At 46.9% G+C, this 20,400-nt stretch overlaps 1 protein-coding gene across 3 annotated transcripts in view; it reads left to right on the forward strand.

Annotated features, from left to right (window-relative positions):
- LOC135047694 (zinc finger protein 432-like) overlaps positions 1–20,400 on the forward strand; it is a 79,836-nt gene that overhangs the window by 52,494 nt on the left and 6,942 nt on the right. For all 3 annotated transcript variants that reach the window (XM_063955472.1, XM_063955471.1, XM_063955473.1), the window contains one exon: positions 9,845–9,958. In XM_063955472.1, coding sequence (XP_063811542.1) covers positions 9,845–9,958 — 114 coding nt within the window. The remainder of the gene's footprint in view (positions 1–9,844; positions 9,959–20,400) is intronic.

Here is a 20,400-nt window from a genome sequence, read left to right on the forward strand (position 1 = left end):
GGAGTGTGATCAAGTCTGGAGACTTTTCTCCACATAAATATACTGGAGCTAAGGGCAATTTATAATGCTCTAAGCTTAGCAAGACCTCTGCTTCAAGGTCAGCCGGTATTGATCCAGTGGGACAACATCACTGCAGTCGCCCACGTAAACAGGGCGGCACAAGAAGCAGGAGGGCAATGGAAAAAACTGCAAGGATTTTTCGCTGGGCGGAAAATCATGTGATAGCACTGTCAGCAGTGTTCATTCCGGGAGTGGACAACTGGGAAGCAGACTTCCTCAGCAGGCACGACCTCCACCCGGGAGAGTGGGGACTTCATCGGGAAGTCTTCCACATGATTGTGAACCGTTGGGAAAGACCAAAGGTGGACATGATGGCGTCCCGCCTGAACAAAAAACTGGACAGGTATTGCGCCAGGTCAAGAGACCCTCAGGCAATAGCTGTGGACGTTCTGGTAACACCGTGGGTGTACCAGTCGGTGTATGTGTTCCCTCCTCTGCTTCTCATACCTAAGGTACTGAGAATTATAAGACGTAGAGGAGTAAGAACTATACTCGTGGCTCCGGATTGGCCAAGAAGTACTTGGTACCCGGAACTTCAAGAGATGCTCACAGAGGACTCATGGCCTCTGCCGCTAAGAAGGGACTTGCTTCAGCAAGTACCAGGTCTGTTCCAAGACTTACCGCGGCTGCGTTTGACGGCATGGCGGTTGAACGCCGGATCCTAAGGGAAAAAGGCATTCCGGAAGAGGTCATTCCTACCCTGGTCAAAGCCAGGAAGGAGGTGACCGCACAACATTATCACCACATGTGGCGAAAATATGTTGCGTGGTGTGAGGCCAGGAAGGCCCCATGAAGAAATTTCAACTCGGTCGATTCCTGCATTTCCTGCAAACAGGAGTGTCTATGGGCCTCAAATTGGGGTCCATTAAGGTTCAAATTTCGGCCCTGTCGATTTTCTTCCAGAAAGAATTGGCTTCAGTTCCTGAAGTCCAGAAGTTTGTCAAGGGAGTACTGCATATACAACCCCCTTTTGTGCCTCCAGTGGCACTGTGGGATCTCAACGTAGTTCTGGGATTCCTCAAATCACATTGGTTTAAACCGTTCAAATCTGTGGATTTGAAATATCTCACATGGAAAGTGACCATGATGTTGGCCCTGGCCTCGGCCAGGCGAGTGTCAGAATTGGCGGCTTTGTCTCACAAAAGCCCATTTCTGATTGTCCATTCGGACAGGGCAGAGCTGCGGACTCGTCCCCAGTTTCTCCCTAAGGTGGTGTCAGCGTTTCACCTGAACCAGCTTATTGTGGTACCTGCGGCTACTAGGGACTTGGAGGACTCCAAGTTGCTAGATGTTGTCAGGGCCCTGAAAATATAGGTTTCCAGGACGGCTGGAGTCAGGAAAACTGACTTGCTGTTATCCTGTAGGCACCCAACAAACTGGGTGCTCTTGCTTCTAAGCAGACGATTGCTAGTTGGATGTGTAGTACAATTCAGCTTGCACATTCTGTGGCAGGCCTGCCACAGCCAAAATATGTAAATGCCCATTCCACAAGGAAGGGGGCTCATCTTGGGCGGCTGCCCGAGGGGTCTCGGCTTTACAACTTTGCCGAGCTGCTACTTGGTCAGGGGCACACCCTGGCTGAGGAGGACCTGGAGTTCTCTCACTCGGTGCTGCAGAGTCATCCGCACTCTCCCGCCCGTTTGGGAGCTTTGGTATAATCCCCATGGTCCTGACGGAGTCCCCAGCATCCACTTAGGACGTCAGAGAAAATAAGAATTTACTTACCGATAATTCTATTTCTCGTAGTCCGTAGTGGATGCTGGGCGCCCATCCCAAGTGCGGATTGTCTGCAATACTTGTACATAGTTATTGTTACAAAAAATCGGGTTATTATTGTTGTGAGCCATCTTTTCAGAGGCTCCTCTATTATCATGCTGTTAACTGGGTTCAGATCACAAGTTATACGGTGTGATTGGTGTGGCTGGTATGAGTCTTACCCGGGATTCAAAATCCTTCCTTATTGTGTACGCTCGTCCGGGCACAGTATCCTAACTGAGGCTTGGAGGTGGGTCATAGGGGGAGGAGCCAGTGCACACCACCTGATCCTAAAGCTTTTACTTTTGTGCCCTGTCTCCTGCGGAGCCGCTATTCCCCATGGTCCTGACGGAGTCCCCAGCATCCACTACGGACTACGAGAAATAGAATTATCGGTAAGTAAATTCTTATTTTTATCTCCCTCCACTTTATCAGTCTCCAAGGCTTTGGCCCTCATTCCGAGTTGATCGCTCGCTAGTTACTTTTTGCAGCCGTGCAAACGCATAGTCGCCGCCCACGGAGGAGTGTATTTTTGCTTTGCAAGTGTGCGATCGCATGTGCAGCCGAGCGGGATGAAAACGTTTTTTGTAATTTCAGAGTAGGTCTGAATTTACTCAGCCCTTGCGATCACTTCAGCCTGTTCGGTCCCGGAATTGACGTCAGACACCCGCCCTGCAAACGCCTGGACACGCCTGCGTTTTCCCTACCACTCCCAGAAAACGGTCAGTTGACACCCATAAACGCCCTCTTTCTGTCAATCACCTTGCGAACGGCTGTGCGAATGGAATCGTCGCTAGAAGCATTGCACAGCAACAATGCTGTTTGTACCCGTACGACGCGTGTGCGCATTGTGGTGCATACGCATGCACAGTAGTAACCTGATCGCTGCGCTGCGAAAATTGGCAGCGTGCGATCAACTTGGAATGACCCCCCATAGTGCATCTGCCCCGTAATAACTAATATTCATGTAAATACTGTGGAGAGAGATGGAACACTGCAGTTAACTGCTGTGTTTTGTATAAATACATTTTGAAATAAAAAAATTTAAATCCGTACACAGCAGTGTTTTGTCTCTCAAAAAATTAGTGAGGCTGCTAGTTCGTTCTTTTAAAGTAATTTGTTATTGCCTTCATTTGGAGCCCACAATATTCCAGGGTTTGTACACGTGGGCATACACCGCAAACCTCTTCTAAGAGTAGCCTCTGCCGGAGAGTAACACAAACCATATCCATTCTTTATATAACAAAGCAGATTTATGCATTACTATTGGTCACTGCTGTGCTCTTTATTTTGAATACACTTTGTGTGGTAAGGCAGGACAACAGACATACATATATCTTCCACTTGATTAGTAGATGTGACTAACATGTACAGAGGTAAAATAAAGCAATGACTCGATGATACATTGTGGGATGGGCAGTCCATTAAAGCTTATGTGGAAAGCTTATATAACATCTTTCTCTGGCTGGGTCCACAGGATTATCCACAGGATAACATTGGGATATTGTCGAGCAACAGCGAAAATGGCACCAACACGGTCACAAACTTTCTGGACTCCCAGGATGCATTGGGGCCTTCACCATATAGTCCCGCCCACTCACTTAGTCAAATCAGTTTTTTGCTTGGTGCGGCAGGAAGCCGCATGGTCGCAGGGCTGCTGAGAGTAGCAGCCTCAAGCTTTTATTATTTTATTTTTATAGACTTACTATATTGGTTTTTTGAGCGACTTGCCCTAACAGCGTCTTAAACGCATACTAGAAAGAGTCACTCCAACAACTCCCCACTGGGTCGCAACAACGCTTACCTTCGGGTATTAGTGCTGTCTCGACGGGCGTCTGTGTCGGATGTTCTAGCAGGTCCAGCAGACGTAACCAGGCTGTGGCCGGAGCATGGGGTGACGGTGAGTCTATGGACTTCCTCTTACTAGAGGGGTCAGGACACAGCTACACTGATTTGGTGGAGACTACAAACAGTGTGTTGATGCGCCGAACATCTCGAGTGTGACAGCGCTACGCTCCGGGGATCATAGGCGCCAGGACTAGGTAGAGGCCGCGATCCTGGGAGTTTAAGTCAACAGGGTGATTCAGGCGCTCTCCTGGCCGCCCCTCCTCCGAGTTCATGGCCAGTTTCCGTGCGTCTCTCGTTTCATGAACTGAATGACCTCACTTCCGGCTCAGACGCTACCACGAGGGTAGACGCTGCGGTTGTGTACACTAGAAATCCCGCCCAGACCGAGTCGCAGGCCTTAGCGTCTGCATACACGTGGAAGCCGCTCAGCGTCCGTGTCTGTCAGTGAGCGTCCGTGTCCATTATCAGTAATCAAGTGCGGTATTGTACATCAGTAGCGTCTGAATCCACTCAGCGTCTTGCGAGCGTATTTGCTTGGATATGGAAGTGTGGTAAGTCTCCCTGTATCCCGCTGTCCGGAGGCAGGGTATACAGTACTAAAAATTCTCTCTACTTGTTAGTATGAATAGTTAATTTTTAGTACCTATTGCATATGAGACCTGTATATTACTGTGTTTTCTGCATGTTATGTTGGAAAAAAGACCCAGTTAAAAAACAGAAGTACAATTTTCCTACTTATGTATAAGTTGTTATGGAGGTTGTATTCTCATATGGCAATGTCTAATGCTTTAACATGTGACTGACTGCTAGTATGTGTGCTGACTTTTCTGTGTAATGTCAGTCCTGTTCTGACCCTCAAATCAGGTGCACTGTGGTCAGATTGATCTCACCTCTATATACTGACATATAGGGTGATTTTCAGTCACAAATTGTGTAGTCAATAACAGATTATTACCATGTCTGTGAGCGGCAAAAGTGATGAGGAGAATTTATCAAGCACTCCTACAGCCCTAACATGCTTATCTTGTAAGTCAGGGCTAATTGATATGAATCAATTGGTCACTTATGAGGGTTTGTGTGCAAACTGTTTCGCTTTTCAGCGAAGTAAAAACAGGAGTTGGTTCAACCACCAACAGAGCCACCATGGAATATGTTCGCAAAGACTCTATCTTCAATAGCGGATAGGTTAACTTCGGTAGCACCACCTCAAGGGTTAGGTTACACTATGAACCCATACATGCAGCTCCCTTCCTATGGTTTGGTTCCAGTAGCCTCTACAAGTAACCAAGGGACAGGTAAGACTAAGACAGATACGTCTGTGTGGCAGACTACACAAGATGATACATCGGATGATGATACAATAGATTTGAATACTCCGTATGATGATCAGTCGCAGAGTTTTAGTTCAGAAGATGTAGCTGAACTTATTAATGCTGTGAAGGCTGTTCTCTCGTTGGAAGAGCCAGCCAAGACAGTGTTAAAAGCTAAAGCACCTGTATTTAAACAAACAAAATCAGTGAAAGCTGAATTCCCAGCGTCAGATGAGCTGACGGAAATGATGGATGAGTCTTGGGCAGCGCCCAGTAAAAAGTATAAGATTCCTAAAAGATGGGATTCTTATTATCCATTTCCAGCTGTGGATTGTTCGAAAAGAGAAGTTCCTCCAAAAGTAGATGCACATGTTCTGCGACTCGTGCATAAATCTGCTTTACCACTGTCATCTACCTCACTAAATGATGTCACAGACAGAAGGGTAGAGAGCCTTTTGAAAAATATATTTTCTCTAGTAGGAGCAGTGGTAAGACCTGCTATGGCTTCGGCCTGGGTAGCAAAGGCAATGGGCGAATGGATAGAAGAACTAGAGAATGACATCCCTTCTCCTACTAGGGAGCAAGAGGATCGTTTTTGCCGTTTAAGACAATCTGCCAAGTATTTGGAAGAAGCAGCAATTGATGTAGGTACAGTTGCTTCTAAAGCTTCAGCCTTGACAGTAGTTTCTCGCAGAGCAGTTTGGCTACGGACCTGGAAGGCAGATGCGGAATCCAAGAAAGAATTGGAAGCATTGCCTTTTGTCGGTAATATATTATTTGGAAAACCTTTATCGGATATCCTAGAATCAGAGGCTGAATCGAAAAAGGTCAGATTTCCGGCTACTTATAACCCTAAGTCCAAGGGTTTAAAATTTCGCTCATTTCGTTGGCAAAGTAAAGCGAAAGCTAAAGAGGAGCCTAAGCAACCCCAGTTTAAATCCAGGGGTAGGAAGCAGTGGGCTAGCAAAAAGCCAGCTTCCAAGCCTGAACAGAAACAGTCAGCCTGAAGAGACGGGCCTCCACCTGGAGGATTCCAGGGTTGGGGGCCGACTCCTTCATATTGCACACATATGGCAACAGTCAACAGCAGATGCTTGGGTGCAGAAGGTAGTATCTCAGGGGTATGGGTTCCCATTCAGGAGGCAGCCTCCTCAAAGATTTTTTTGCACCAGCCCGTCTCGTATAGAATCAAAGGCCAATGCCCTGCAAGAAGCAGTCCAGAAATTACTGCAGTCAGGTGTGATTGTCCCAGTACCTCCATCACAAAGGGGGGACAGGGGTTTTACTCCAATCTATTTCTAATCCAGAAACCAAATGGGTCATATCGACCAATTCTCAGTCTGAAAATGTTGAACAAATACATATGGATCCCAAAGTTCCACATGGAGATGTTATGCTCCATAATGTTGGCTATGGAACCGGGAGACTACATGGTATCTCTGGATGTACGGGATGCTTACCTACATGTGCCTATAGCACTGTCGCATCAGTGTTACCTGAGGTTTGCCATCCTCCAAGAACATTTTCAGTTCCAAGCTCTGCCCTTCGGGTTAGCTACAGCACCCAGGGTGTTTACCAAGATCATGGTGGTTATGGCAGCTTGTCTACGCAAACAGGGGATAAGAATATTCCCATACCTGGACGACCTGTTAATCTTAGCACTGTCGCAAGATTTACTGTTGAGCCATCTTCAACAGACGATAGTTTGTTTACAGAGACACGGGTGGCTCATAAATTGGGAAAAGTCGTCTCTGTATCCGTCACAGCGGATGGTTCATTTGGGGGCCATATTGGATTCAGACCTACAGAAAGTTCTCCTACCAGAGAAAAAGATAGTCAAGGTGCAGGTCATGGCTCAGGAAGCGTTGCATGCCCAGACAATGTCAGTCCATGTAGCAATGCGACTGTTGGGTCTGATGGTATCAACCTTCGACATGGTGGAATATGCGCAATTCCATTCCAGACCATTGCAGCACCTTATTCTGACCAAATGGAACGGAAATCATCAGACGATAAAAAAGCAGATGATAAAGATTCCAGTAAGCGTAAAAAGGTCTCTAGCGTAGTGGCTACAGACAGACCATTTAAACAAGGGGAGACCCTTTTGGATAAAAGAGTGGCAAGTCCTGACAATAGATGCCAGCCTGCAGGGCTGGGGTGCGGTACTCGAAAGCCTATGGTTCCAGGGAAAATGACTGCAAGGGAAAGTCACCTGCCGATAAATCTGTTAGAAATAAGGGCCATTTACTTGGCTCTAGTTCAGGCAAAGGACAGTCTACAGGGAAAACCAGTCCAGATTCGCTCAGACAATGCGACGGCAGTAGCATACCTCAATCATCAGCGAGGTACTCACAGCATGAGACTGATGGAGGAAGTAACTCCCATTCTAAGATGGGCAGAACTCCATCTCCCAGCATTGTCAGCAGTATTTGTCCCGGGTGTACTAAACTGGGAAGCGGATTTTCTCAGTCGACACACCATTCAGGAAACCGAATGGGCACTACACCCAGAAGTGTTTCAGACACTGGTGAACAGATGGGGTCTACCAGAGATAGACCTTATGGCGTCTCGTCTAAACAACAAAGTTCCAAGGTACAGATCGAGAACAAGGGACCCAGGAGCGGTCCTTGTAGATGCACTGTCAGTAGAATGGAGGTTTCAGCTGGCGTATCTGTTCCCTCCAATATCTCTGTTACCCAGAGTAGTGAGAGAGATAAAACAAGCAAAAGGCGCAATGATTCTAATAGCTCCAGCTTGGCCAAGAAGGCATTGGTACACAGATCTGTTGAGAATGTCCGTGGAAGCACTGATACTGCTCCCTCAACGTCCAGATCTACTAATGCAGGGTCCTTGTTGTCACAGTCATCTGGATCGCCTGTCTTTGACGGCGTGGCTGTTGAAACCTCTATCTTCGAGGCTAAAGGATTTTCGAAACGAGTAATCCAAACTATGCTTAGACCAAGAAAGCCTTCTTCGGCCCATGTGTATCATAGAATATGGCAAGCCTATATTCATTGGTGTACTGGAAAAAATTTAAATCCGAGATCTTTTAAAGTGTCCAGGATTTTGGATTTCCTTCAAGCAGGATTGGATAAAGGTTGAAAGTTGCTTCCTTGAGGGTTCAAGTATCAGCGTTAACTGTATGGTTTCAGCGAAAGATTGCTGATCTACAAGATGTACGTACCTTTTTTCAAGGGGTAGTACATATTCAACTTCCATTTGTTCCTCCTATAGCTCCCTGGGATTTGAATTTAGTTCTTAAATTTCTCCAGGGTCCTCTGTTTGAACCACTTAAGAAAGCAGATCTTAAGTGGTTAACGGCTAAAGTTCTTTTTTTACTGGCAATGGCGTCAGCCAGAAGAGTGTCAGATTTAGGAGCATTATCGTGTAAGTCTCCTTTCCTAAGTTTTTTTCCAGACAGAGCAGTTCTCAGAACGAGATCTAGTTATCTTCCAAAGGCGGTATCAAAGTTTCACCTGAATGAAGAGATTGTAGTCCCAGCTTTTCAGGTATCGGGACTTTCTGCGGGAGAAGCGTCGCTGGACGTGGTCCGGGCTTTAAGAATCTACATAGATCGTACTAGTGCCATCAGAAAAACAGATTCTCTCTTCATCCTCTACGGATTCCATAGAAGAGGATGGCCTGCTAGTAAACAGACGCTGGGGAGATGGCTCCGAATGGTAATATCAGAAGCTTATTCTCATGCAGATCTCCCTACTCAGGCTAATGTCTCTGCACACTCTACACGTAAGGTAGGTCCTACTTGGGAACCACAACAGGGTGCTTCAGCAGAACAGATATGTAGGGCAGCCACATGGTCTTCCATAAACACATTCATTAGACATTATGCCTTGGATACTTTTGCCTCTCATGACGCAGACTTCGGGCGAAAGGTCCTCCTGTGCAATCAGGGGCGTCCCCACCACTAAAATGGCTTTGGGAATCCCAATGTTATCCTGTGGATAATCCTGTGGACCCAGCCAGAGAAATAGACGTTATGGTAAGAACTTACCCTTGATAACGTGATTTCTCTTATGTCCACGGGTATCCACAGGGATCCCACCCAGACGCATCTGATTTGAGGATCTAGACAATCACTAAAACCTCTTCCTTCTTGTATGGAAGGGTGTGCATGTGTGTTCTTATCTCCTAAACAGGTCCCTACCTGATGTTCCTGCCTAAAATCGCTGTGGAAAGAACGGATTTGACTGAGTCAGTGGGCGGGACTATATGGTGAAGGCCCCAATGCATCCTGGGAGGCCAGAAAGCTCGTGACCGTGTTGGTGCCATTTTCGCTGTCGCTCGACAATATCCCAATGTTATCCTGTGGATACCTGTGGACCTAAGAGAAATCACGTTATCAACGTTATGTTCTTACCATAACGTCTATTTTGCTTTTATTAACTAACCACAGCTCCCATCTATTTCTGCTTGCTGATGAAAACATCATAAAATCAGGAAGTACAACCTAAAGAAATCCCTGGTTTCTATTGGTTGCTGGTTGTATGTATGTGTTTCTCCTATTGTGGCCCCTCTTACGGCACACGTTTTGCTGCCAGCCCAGCACAGGAGACCAGTCAGTTAGAAATGAAGGGAAAGGTTGTGACAAATATTGATACACTCTGTCCAAATTTTAACTTGAAAATTGTATTCAAAGGATATACACCCTACCCGAGCTCCGCTTCTGATAACATATGGTAAGTCCCCAACTTGACTCTTACTTTTCCCTTGGAATAAATACAATTTGTGGTACACGCTTTGTATTTGAAGAGGATCCCTTTAACTTGGCAATATGTGCCAGCCTCTATCATAGACCCTCTGGAATATGAATTTCATCAATGGCTACACATCCACTCTTTTTTTGCCAACAGGTTATATTTATGTCAAGCCTGAGATCGTGTCCCGCATCCACCGTGGAGAAGAGCTATGTGTACGGAGCAACTTGTATTCGCAAAACAGGGACTGCCACACTAGTACTTCTACAAGTGAGTGTTTCACTTCTGTATTGTATGCATTCCGCAGCGTTTCCCCACAGCAGGCAGTCAGATTCAGGCAGCCATACTAAGTGGGTGAACCTCAGTGACAGCCGCATGCATTCTGTGGAGGACTGCATGCACTGCATTTACAGATTGGCTGCATACATTTAGGAGCTACCTGAACATCATTTCTCTATCGTCCTAGTGGATGCTGGGGTTCCTGAAAGGACCATGGGGAATAGCGGCTCCGCAGGAGACAGGGCACAAAAAGTAAAGCTTTTCCAGATCAGGTGGTGTGCACTGGCTCCTCCCCCCATGACCCTCCTCCAGACTCCAGTTAGATTTTTGTGCCCGGCCGAGAAGGGTGCAATCTAGGTGGCTCTCCTAAAGAGCTGCTTAGAAAAAGTTTAGCTTAGGTTTTTTATTTTACAGTGAGTCCTGCTGGCAACAGGATCACTGCAACGAGGGACTGAGGGGAGAAGAAGTGAACTCACCTGCGTGCAGGATGGATTGGCTTCTTGGCTACTGGACATCAGCTCCAGAGGGACGATCACAGGTACAGCCTGGATGGTCACCGGAGCCGCGCCGCCGGCCCCCTTGCAGATGCTGAAGTCAGAAGAGGTCCAGAATCGGCGGCTGAAGACTCCTGCAGTCTTCTAAAGGTAGCGCACAGCACTGCAGCTGTGCGCCATTTTCCTCTCAGCACACTTCACACGCAGTCACTGAGGGTGCAGGGCGCTGGGGGGGGGCGCCCTGGGAGGCAAATGTAACCTATATAAAGGCTAAAAATACCTCACATATAGCCCCCAGAGGCTATATGGAGATATTTAACCCCTGCCTGGATTCACTAAATAGCGGGAGACGAGCCCGCCGGAAAAGGGGCGGGGCCTATCTCCTCAGCACACGGCGCCATTTCCTCTCACAGCTCCGCTGGTCAGGACGGCTCCCAGGTCTCTCCCCTGCACTGCACTACAGAAACAGGGTAAAACAGAGAGGGGGGGCAAATTTATGGCGATATTTTGATATATATAAAGCAGCTATAAGGGAGCACTTATTATAAGGCTATCCCTGTTATATATATAGCGCTTTTGGTGTGTGCTGGCAAACTCTCCCTCTGTCTCCCCAAAGGGCTAGTGGGTCCTGTCTTCGTTAGGAGCATTCCCTGTGTGTCTGCTGTGTGTCGGTACGTGTGTGTCGACATGTATGAGGACGATATTGGTGTGGAGGCGGAGCAATTGCCAAATATGAGGATGTCACCCCCTAGGGAGTCGACACCAGAATGGATGCCTTTATTTATGGAACTACGGGATAGTGTCAACACGCTAAAGCAGTCGTTTGACGACATGAGACGGCCGGACAATCAATTAGTGCCTGTCCAGGCGACTCAAACACCGTCAGGGGCTGTGAAACGCCCTTTGCCTCAGTCGGTCGACACAGACCCAGACACAGGCACTGACTCCAGTGGTGACGGTGACGAATCAACCGTATTTTCCAGTAGGGCCACACGTTATATGATTTTGGCAATGAAGGAGGCGTTACATTTAGCTGATACTACAGGTACCACTAAACAGGGTATTATGTGGGGTGTGAAAAAACTACCTATAGTTTTTCCTGAATCAGAAGAATTAAATGACGTGTGTAATGAAGCGTGGGTTGCCCCTGATAAAAAGCTGATAATTTCAAAGAAATTATTGGCATTATACCCTTTCCCGCCAGAGGTTAGGGAGCGCTGGGAAACACCTCCTAGGGTGGACAAGGCGCTAACACGCTTATCTAAACAAGTGGCGTTACCCTCTCCTGAGACGGCCGCACTTAAAGATCCATCAGATAGGAGGATGGAAAATATCCAAAAAAGTATATACACACATGCAGGTGTTATACTACGACCAGCTATAGCGACTGCCTGGATGTGCAGTGCTGGGGTAGTTTGGTCAGAGTCCCTGATTGAAAATATTGATACCCTGGACAGGGACAATATTTTACTGTCGTTAGAACAAATAAAGGATGCATTTCTTTATATGCGTGATGCACAGAGGGATATCTGCACACTGGCATCACGGGTAAGTGCTATGTCCATTTCGGCCAGAAGAGCTTTATGGACGCGACAGTGGACAGGCGATGCGGATTCAAAACGACATATGGAAGTTTTGCCGTATAAAGGGGAGGAGTTATTTGGAGTCGGTCTATCAGATTTGGTGGCCACGGCTACAGCCGGGAAATCCACCTTTCTACCTCAAGTCACTCCCCAACAGAAAAAGGCACCGACTTTTCAACCGCAGCCCTTTCGTTCCTTTAAAAATAAGAGAGCAAAGGGCTATTCATATCTGCCACGAGGCAGAGGTCGAGGGAAGAGACAGCAACAGGCAGCTCCTTCCCAGGAACAGAAGCCTTCCCCGGCTTCTACAAAAGCCTCAGCATGACGTTGGGGCTTCTCAAGCGGACTCGGGGACGGTGGGTGGTCGTCTCAAAAATTACAGCGCGCAGTGGGCTCACTCGCAGGTAGATCCCTGGATCCTGCAGATAATATCTCAGGGGTACAGGTTGGAATTAGAGACAGATCCACCTCGCCGTTTCCTGAAGTCTGCTTTACCAACGTCCCCCTCCGAAAGGGAGACGGTTTTGGAAGCCATTCACAAGCTGTACTCTCAGCAGGTGATAGTCAAGGTACCTCTTCTACAACAAGGGAAGGGGTATTATTCCACTCTTTTTGTGGTACCGAAGCCGGATGGCTCGGTAAGGCCTATTCTAAATCTGAAGTCCTTGAACCTGTACATAAAGAAGTTCAAGTTCAAGATGGAGTCACTCAGAGCAGTGATAGCGAACCTGGAAGAGGGGGACTTTATGGTATCCTTGGACATCAAGGATGCGTATCTCCACGTTCCAATTTACCCCTCACACCAGGGGTACCTCAGGTTCGTTGTACAAAACTGTCACTATCAGTTTCAGACGCTGCCGTTCGGATTGTCCACGGCACCTCGGGTCTTTACAAAGGTAATGGCCGAGATGATGATTCTTCTTCGAAGAAAAGGCATATTAATTATCCCATACTTGGACGATCTCCTAATAAGGGCAAGGTCCAGAGAACAGCTAGAGATGGGATTAGCACTGTCGCAAGAAGTGCTAAAACAGCACGGGTGGATTCTGAATATTCCAAAATCCCAGTTAATGCCGACAACTCGTCTGCTGTTCCTAGGGATGATTCTGGACACGGTTCAGAAAAAGGTTTTTCTCCCGGAGGAAAAAGCCAAGGAGTTATCCGAGCTTGTCAGGAACCTCCTAAAACCAGGAAAGGTGTCTGTACATCAATGCACAAGAGTCCTGGGAAAAATGGTGGCTTCTTACGAAGCAATTCCATTCGGCAGATTCCACGCAAGAATTTTCCAAAGGGATCTGTTGGACAAATGGTCAGGGTCGCATCTTCAGATGCACCTGCGGATAACCCTGTCTCCAAGGACAAGGGTGTCTCTTCTGTGGTGGTTGCAGAGTGCTCATCTATTGGAGGGCCGCAGATTCGGCATACAGGATTGGATCCTGGTGACCACGGACGCCAGCCTGAGAGGCTGGGGAGCAGTCACACAAGGAAGAAACTTCCAGGGAGTATGGACGAGCCTGGAAACGTCTCTTCACATAAACATTCTGGAACTAAGAGCAATATACAATGCTCTAAGCCAGGCAGAACCTCTGCTTCAGGGAAAACCGGTGTTGATCCAGTCGGACAACATCACGGCAGTCGCCCATGTGAACAGACAGGGCGGCACAAGAAGCAGGAGTGCAATGGCAGAAGCTGCAAGGATTCTTCGCTGGGCAGAGAATCATGTGATAGCACTGTCAGCAGTGTTCATCCCGGGAGTGGACAACTGGGAAGCAGACTTCCTCAGCAGACACGATCTTCACCCGGGAGAGTGGGGACTTCATCCAGAAGTCTTCCACTTGCTGGTAACCCGTTGGGAAAGACCAATGGTGGACATGATGGCGTCTCGCCTCAACAAAAAACTGGACAGGTATTGCGCCAGGTCAAGAGATCCGCAGGCAATAGCTGTGGACGCGCTGGTAACGCCTTGGGTGTACCAGTCGGTGTATGTGTTTCCTCCTCTGCCTCTCATACCAAAAGTATTGAGAATTATACGGCAAAGAGGCGTAAGGACGATACTAGTGGTTCCGGATTGGCCAAGAAGGACTTGGTACCCGGAACTTCAAGAGATGATCACGGAAGATCCGTGGCCTCTACCTCTAAGGAGGGACTTGCTTCAGCAGGGTCCCTGTCTGTTTCAAGACTTACCGCGGCTGCGTTTGACGGCATGGCGGTTGAACGCCGGATCCTAAAGGAAAAAGGCATGCCGGAAGAAGTCATTCCTACTTTGATTAAAGCAAGGAAGGAAGTAACCGTGCAACATTATCACCGAATTTGGCGAAAATATGTTGCGTGGTGCGAAGATCGGAGTGCTCCGACGGAGGAATTTCAACTGGGTCGATTCCTACATTTCCTGCAATCAGGATTGTCTATGGGTCTCAAATTGGGATCTATTAAGGTTCAAATTTCGGCCCTGTCGATTTTCTTTCAAAAAGAATTGGCTTCAGTCCCTGAAGTCCAGACCTTTGTTAAGGGAGTGCTACATATACAGCCTCCTGTGGTGCCTCCAGTGGCACCGTGGGATCTCAATGTGGTTTTGGACTTTCTAAAATCTCATTGGTTTGAACCACTAAAGAAGGTGGATTTGAAATATCTCACATGGAAAGTGACCATGCTTCTAGCCCTGGCTTCGGCCAGGAGAGTGTCAGAACTGGCAGCTTTATCTTACAAAAGCCCATATCTGATTTTCCATTCGGACAGGGCAGAACTGCGGACTCGTCCGCATTTTCTCCCTAAGGTGGTGTCAGCATTTCATCTGAACCAGCCTATTGTAGTGCCTGCGGCTACAAGTGACTTGGAGGACTCCAAGTTACTGGACGTTGTCAGAGCATTAAAAATATATATTGCAAGGACAGCTGGAGTCAGAAAATCTGACTCGTTGTTTATATTGTATGCACCCAACAAGATGGGTGCTCCTGCGTCTAAGCAGACGATTGCTCGTTGGATCTGTAGCACAATCCAACTTGCACATTCTGTGGCAGGCCTGCCACAGCCTAAATCTGTAAAGGCCCACTCCACAAGGAAGGTGGGCTCATCTTGGGCGGCTGCCCGAGGGGTCTCGGCATTACAACTTTGCCGAGCAGCTACGTGGTCAGGGGAGAACACGTTTGTAAAATTTTACAAATTTGATACTCTGGCTAAGGAGGACCTGGAGTTCTCTCATTCGGTGCTGCAGAGTCATCCGCACTCTCCCGCCCGTTTGGGAGCTTTGGTATAATCCCCATGGTCCTTTCAGGAACCCCAGCATCCACTAGGACGATAGAGAAAATAAGATTTTACTTACCGATAAATCTATTTCTCGGAGTCCGTAGTGGATGCTGGGCGCCCATCCCAAGTGCGGATTATCTGCAATAATTGTACATAGTTATTGTTAACTAATTCGGGTTATTGTTGAAGGAAGCCATCTTTCAGAGGCTCCGCTGTTATCATACTGTTAACTGGGTTTAGATCACAAGTTGTACGGTGTGATTGGTGTGGCTGGTATGAGTCTTACCCGGGATTCAAAATCCTCCCTTATTGTGTACGCTCGTCCGGGCACAGTACCTAACTGGAGTCTGGAGGAGGGTCATGGGGGGAGGAGCCAGTGCACACCACCTGATCTGGAAAAGCTTTACTTTTTGTGCCCTGTCTCCTGCGGAGCCGCTATTCCCCATGGTCCTTTCAGGAACCCCAGCATCCACTACGGACTCCGAGAAATAGATTTATCGGTAAGTAAAATCTTATTATTTACTCATTTGTTAGCATTTTTACATTTATTTATAACCGCGGAAAACACAAGTAACATATTCTAGTGGAGCACATGGGCCTGATTATGAGGTGCACGCAGCAGCATCTATTGGTGGTCGCCCGGCTGCGACTTTATGCAAATGCTGCTACAAAGTCCTTCCCTTGTGTGCGTCCATCCAAATGTGCAAGGACTGAGTCGCCCACTGTCAGCGTCTGTTTGAACTGTAATATCAATTGCACCGTCGAACGGAGAACCAGCTCTGCAGCAGGTGCAGGTTTTCCATCCATGTATGGCTTCCTATGTGAGCGTTCCAGTGTCTGTGTACACAACCGCTCTCACCGACACACCTGCAACAACTCCATAATATAGGCCATCTGGCTGCGTGTGCTGAGTCCCCTCCCTATCACTGCTCGGGAGATCCACTGCTATTTTCAATACACTTCTCCCCACATTCGCCTGAAATTAGAACTGCGTCCCTGAACGGACACAATCGGGACACATTTGCGGTGCAACTGAGATGCGTGCTCAGTAGCAAATTACCTCTCCACTACGTCTGGCATTGGTAGTGCATACACCTCTGAATCAGATATGTCCTCATACATCTTTGCTGCAGTCGTGCCAAACAGTCCCTCTTTGCACGTCATGTGCCGTGAAACTCTGGTAGTGTCGGGCAGCTTTTTTTTATCCAAAATGCTCACAGCATAATGTGACTAGGACGCACAGGGAGACTATACTGATTAATTTGATATATAACACATGTATATTTGTGTGTGACTGAGTCTCTGAATCTGTACACGAAATGCTATAGTACAATGGAGCATCTGCAGTGTTTTTCCAATACATGTTCTGTTCTGCTCCTCTCACAGACTCAGTCACACACAATATACAAGTGTCACATTTCACATCAATCAGCACAGTCTCCTCGTGCGCCCTAGTTGCGCTGCGCCTAAGACGCATTTTTGGCAAAAAAGACGCCCGACGTTAGCAGAGTTGACTGCTCACTCACGCCAGGCATCTTGCACTGCATGGCATATTGAGGCCAGATGTATGAGGACGCATCTGTATGCCTACAATTATCACAAACATGGGATACAGAAATCTTTAGACATAAAGCATTAGACATACATAACATTACAGAACTTCAAACCATACAGTGTCTATTAGAAAACCAGTGCATACCAATGGCAAACATATGAATCAAACATTAATAAATATTGATGCATGGGGTCTCGTTTCCAGTAATGAGGAAATGTTTATATACAATTTTTTTAAACAATTACAGAGGTTGGCATGACGAGAATTTATAGGCAACACAGGTTATGTATTTTAGAAGGGGGGGGGGATGCAACAAGGCCTCCCTAAGCTAGAATATCATAGCAGAGTTCCCTCCGAGGAGTCTCTTTATAGTGTCCCAGGCATAGGCTGGTTGTTCTGGGTAAACCACGACTCCTAAACCTCATCATAAGATGTCACTTTGCCATGGAGGAGAGCTGATATGTATTTCATGGAAGCATTATAGCATACTTTATTGACAAGAGCAGGAAGAGAGGGCATGGTTAGGCTGCTTCCAGTTCATGGCACTAAGGAGCTTAGCCGTGTTACAAATGTGCCCTAAATGTTTTTTGCGTAGTTTGAAGACCATACGAAGCGGGTTACAAAAAATGACAAAGAATCCTTAGAAGGTGTAGCGTTGATTGTTCTACCTATCAAGGACAGGACCATATCCCAAATTCCCGAGTGTATGGACACCCCCACCCAGGGCTGGCTTGAACTTAATTTTTTTGGTAAGGGAATATAGATTTTGGCGCCCCCTTGTGGGATAAACCCTCATAATTATTATTGCATTTCATTTAAATTTGAGCATGGAACTGGACCCTTGGCATGCATAACCAATATAAATAGTTGTGTAGTTTGTCATAATCTAGTTCTAGGTGGAATAGTAGTATAAATTTGGGTTCCCTTCCAAATATTCATCAGACCATACAAAATCCTTAGTAATAAAATACAATGGTACCTGACAGAAAAAAGAAACACATTGGGCCCCCCACAGGAAAAAAAGAAAACACATTAGGAAAAAAAGCCAAACACATTGGGGGTAATTCAGATATGATTGCAGCAGCAAATTTGTTAGCTAATGGGCAAAACTATGGCCCTCATTCCAAGTTGATCGTTCGCTAGCTACTTTTAGCAGCCGTGCAAACACGTAGTCGCCACCCGGGGGAGTGTATTTTCACTTTGCAAGAGTGCGAACGCCTGTGCAGCCGAGCGGTCCAAAAACATTTTGTGCAAAACAAGACCAGCCCCGTAGTTACTTATTCTGTGCGATGATTGCTGTGACGAAGGTCCCGGAATTGACGTCAGATACCCACCCTGCAAACGCCTGAACACTCCTGCGTTTTTCCAAACACTCCCAGAAAACTGTAAGTTGACACCCATAAACTCACACTTCCTGTCAATCTCCTTGCAATCGGCTGTGCAAATGGAATTGTCGCTAGAAGTAGCGCAAAACAACGATGCTCTTTGTATCCGTACTCCGCGCGTGCGCATTGCAGCTCATACGCATGCGTAGTTTTGCCATTTTTTTAAATGATCACTATGCAGCGAACAACTGCAGCTAGCGATCAACTCCACCTCAGGGGGGGTCAGATATAACATATGCAGAGAGAGTTAGATTTGGGTGGGTTATATTGTTTCTGTGCAGGCTAAATACTGGCTGCTTTATTTTTACACTGCAATTTAGATTTCAGTTTAAACACACCCCACCCTAATCTAACTCTCTCTGCACATGTTACTTCTGCCCCACCTGCAGTGCACATGGTTTTGCCCATTAGCTAACAAATTTGCTGCTGCGATCAGATCTAAATTAGGCCCATAGGCCTCCGCAGGAAAATAATAAAACATGTATGCTTCACATGAAAAAAAAAAAAAAAAAAAACATTGGCCCTGATAGGAAACAAACACAATGACCCCTACATAGGAAAAAAAAATTAATAATTTGGCCCCAGATAGGAAAAAAAAACACATTATCCCTCACATAAAATAAAACACATGAGCTTTGCATAAAAAAAATGCTTTGTCCCAGCCAACAACCTGCTTCAGTAGCTTCCAAGGCCTATTCAGTGTCCCTTCTCCCAGTATATTGATCTTCTGTTGCTCCATGGAATGTGGCTCAGCCCCTGCAAACGGGTGTGGATCATCAAATCGACAGTGTCTAGGTCGACAATGTTTAGGTCGACAGGGTCTGAAGGTCGACAGGGTTTCTAGGTCGACATGTGCTAGGTCGACAGGTCAAAAGGTCGACATGAGTTTTTTTCATGTTTTTTTGGTGTCGTTTTCTCCGTGCAGTGACCGGGAAGCCCAGTTAGTGCACCGTGTACCCTCGCATTACCGTTCCAATCGTAGTCCACGGGGATCGTTAAGTATGAAAAAGTTAAAAAAAAATGGGAAAAACTCATCTCGACCTTTTGACCTGACGACCTAGCACATGTCGACCTAGTGGTGGACCTAAAAATTGTCGACCTAGACAGTGTCGATCTTCAGACTGGATCCACCTGCAAACAGCAGGTATGGGAGAGACTCTGCATTTGAAGCAGTGCAGCAACATTTCCCACTTAAGCTTCACCTACTAGCGACTCCATGCTACATACGAGACATACCCCACCTGCGGATGCAGGTACAGGTGACCAACCTCCCCAGTCTGTGCAGCCCAGGCAGTTACATCACTAATGTCTGCCATTGATCCACCCAGGGCCCGCAAATAACTTTCCTCCCACTACTGACTTTCCTTCCACCCCGTGACACCATTGGCCCTGGAGCTCCACCCCGGAGGAGATAAGCATTATGCAATTGTGTACAACCTGCTGATAGCACTGCCCACCCCATACTGTCACTGTCGAGCTATGATGTTTTTATTATAAGTAGCCTTAGACTGCATTGATGAATGAGTGACCACTCCTCCGCATCCAGACAAATCCCCAGATCTTTCTCCCAAGTAAGTACATCTGTCTCATCAGTGGGTGGAATGGGTAACATGGAACAAAGAATGGAGATGGCACCCCTACATCCAGCCAGCCAAGCACGTCCACCATAGGCATTGCACCAAACCCTAACTTGTTTCCGTGACATGACGTTGTCACCATACACCTCCTCAAGTTGGTGATGAATTTCTGCTACTGATGTGCCCAGTTAGAGCCAAAAGTAGCGAGAGGAGAGAGTTGGCTAATGAGTCCTGCAATGTAGGTGTAGTGAAAAGGACTAGGTAGTCAAGTTACTGCCCACCAAGTAGTACTAGATAAAATGTGTTCCTGGTAGCAGTACATGACTAGCTTAAGAAATTGCATATGAATAATGCAGAGCAATGTAAGACACACAAGAAACATTAGAAAATGAATCTCAGTCCAGGGTCAATGTCCCAGCCCCTCAGCCCCCAGCAGCAGCCAAATGCATCTATGGGATCCGTTATGGGGAGGGTCCCTGGCATAGCTAAAATAGATTTATTTGGGGCCACAAGGAGTTAGGGAGGATACAGGTTACAGAGAAACCATTTATAAAATCAAAGGGGTGAACAGTACTAACATTATAAACATCTTATCC

The sequence above is a fragment of the Pseudophryne corroboree genome, chromosome 2 (assembly GCF_028390025.1).
Source record: "Pseudophryne corroboree isolate aPseCor3 chromosome 2, aPseCor3.hap2, whole genome shotgun sequence".
NCBI classification, from domain to species: Eukaryota; Metazoa; Chordata; class Amphibia; order Anura; family Myobatrachidae; genus Pseudophryne; species Pseudophryne corroboree.